This window comes from Drosophila albomicans, chromosome X (genome assembly GCF_009650485.2).
Source record: "Drosophila albomicans strain 15112-1751.03 chromosome X, ASM965048v2, whole genome shotgun sequence".
Classification (NCBI taxonomy): domain Eukaryota; kingdom Metazoa; phylum Arthropoda; class Insecta; order Diptera; family Drosophilidae; genus Drosophila; species Drosophila albomicans.
Window position 1 is genome coordinate 32,425,745 of NC_047627.2, and position 1,779 is coordinate 32,427,523.

The 1,779-nt window shown below is 36.3% G+C and overlaps 1 protein-coding gene across 2 annotated transcripts in view; it reads left to right on the plus strand.

Annotated features, from left to right (window-relative positions):
* LOC117577955 (involucrin-like) overlaps nt 1-781 on the plus strand; it is a 3,463-nt gene extending 2,682 nt beyond the window's left edge. Inside the window, exon 3 of one of the 2 annotated variants that reach the window (XM_034263000.2) lies at nt 1-781. This exon is cut by the window's left edge and continues 591 nt beyond it. In XM_034263000.2, the coding sequence (XP_034118891.1) occupies nt 1-598 (598 nt within the window). In that variant the 3' untranslated portion in view covers nt 599-781. The other variant, XM_034262999.2, reaches the window with a different exon arrangement.
* The last annotated feature ends 998 nt before the right edge of the window (nt 782-1,779 follow it).

Here is a 1,779-nt window from a genome sequence, read left to right on the forward strand (position 1 = left end):
AAGACAATTGAATCCGTCGCCTCCAGCAGCTGTCAGTCTGAAGACGCAGCCAGAGTTGAGACGACAATCGAGTGCACCGGAAGCTGATTGGCTGTCGATATCCAGCGAGACGTTGCATGCAACCCAAGTGGAGAAGCGTGGCAAGCCAATTATCTGGAGCAATCGGAATGCGCAGCGAGTGCGTGAATTGCGTGAAGTTCTCAATCCACTCGATGAGCCGGTGCCACGTCAACTGCGCGACGATCAGCTGGAAAAGTTGCGACAGCAACAAAATATGCAAAACACGAAAATCTTGCCACGGAAATATCAACAGAAACGCGAACAGTTGCGTGAGAAACTCAAACCTTGGGTCGAGGCGGGCAAACTCCAACCGGACAGAGGTGCACTCACCTATCGCATGGACAACAACAAATCCAAAGTGGAGACGACGACAACAGCGCAGCGATCCGAGCATCATCATCATCATCATCATCAAGCAGCAGCAGCAGCAACTTCTCTCAGTTCGATGCAACGCACCAGAAGCAATGAGATGGAGGAAAGACAGTTGAAGCAACTCCGCGATTCCAAAACTTCGTCAAAGTCGAGACCTTGGCGTTAATCCCCAGTTTATATATATTTTTTTTAACAATCATCGAACACACTTCACTTCTATATGTATATATTTTGTAATTCATACTTAACTCTTACTTTGAAGGCGTTCGTTTAGTTCTTGTTATTTTATTTTCGTGCATATTCATTTAAATTTTAGCTGTAAGATCCTAGGAATTATAATGCCAAAGGCAATTGCGTTTCTTCTTCCTTCATCTAAAAATAAAATTTATATTTATATTATATTATTTTAATAATTCTATATATATTTTGTAATTCTTACTTAGCTCCGTTTTAAAGGCGTTAGTTCTTGTTATTTTATTTTTCGTTCTTGATCAGCGTCAACAGCCAAGACGATCTAGCCATGTCCGTCTGTCTGTCTGTCTGTCTGTCCGTCCGTCCGTATGAAACACTGGATCTCAGAGACTAAAAGAGATAGAGCTCCAATTTTTTTTGACAGCATTTCTTATGTTTGCACGCAGATCAAGTTTGTTTCAAATTTTTGCCACACCCACTTCCGCCCCCACAAATAAAAAAAAACCGAATAACAAGCGTAATTTTAAACCTATCGTTGCGAATTTTGGTATATACAATAAAAATAAATACTTGTTCTTACTTAGCTCCATTTTGAAGGCGTTCGTTTAGTTCTTGTTATTTTATTTTCGTGCATATTCACTTAAATTTTATCTCTAAACTCTTAAGAATTATAATGCCAAAAGCAATTGCGTTTCTTTTCCCTTTATCTAAAAATAAAAATTTTCATTTTTTACATTAATCTATTCCACATATTTATAATTTCGTTGTCAATAAAAATGTATTCCAATTTTAATGTAATCTACAAAAAGTGATTGCGCTTTTATTCTCGTTAATCTAATGCTCTCGAAAAGTAATAAAAGTAAAATTTCAATTTTGATATATGTATGTATATATATAAAATGTATATTTATTCATATTCTAATGTAATCTACAAATTCTTGCGTCAAGTGTTATCACATTTTTATACCCGGTAAGACGGTAAAAGGGTGTTGATAACTTTGTGCGTGCAGAAAAAAGGAAAATACAGTTCACTAAACTGATATTAAAACACAAAAGGAATCATTTAAAGTTATTCAGTGTTATATTTGGCATTTCCTAATTACAACATGCAAGATTTATGATCTGAGCTGTTTCCTAAATCAACATTGAAATTAA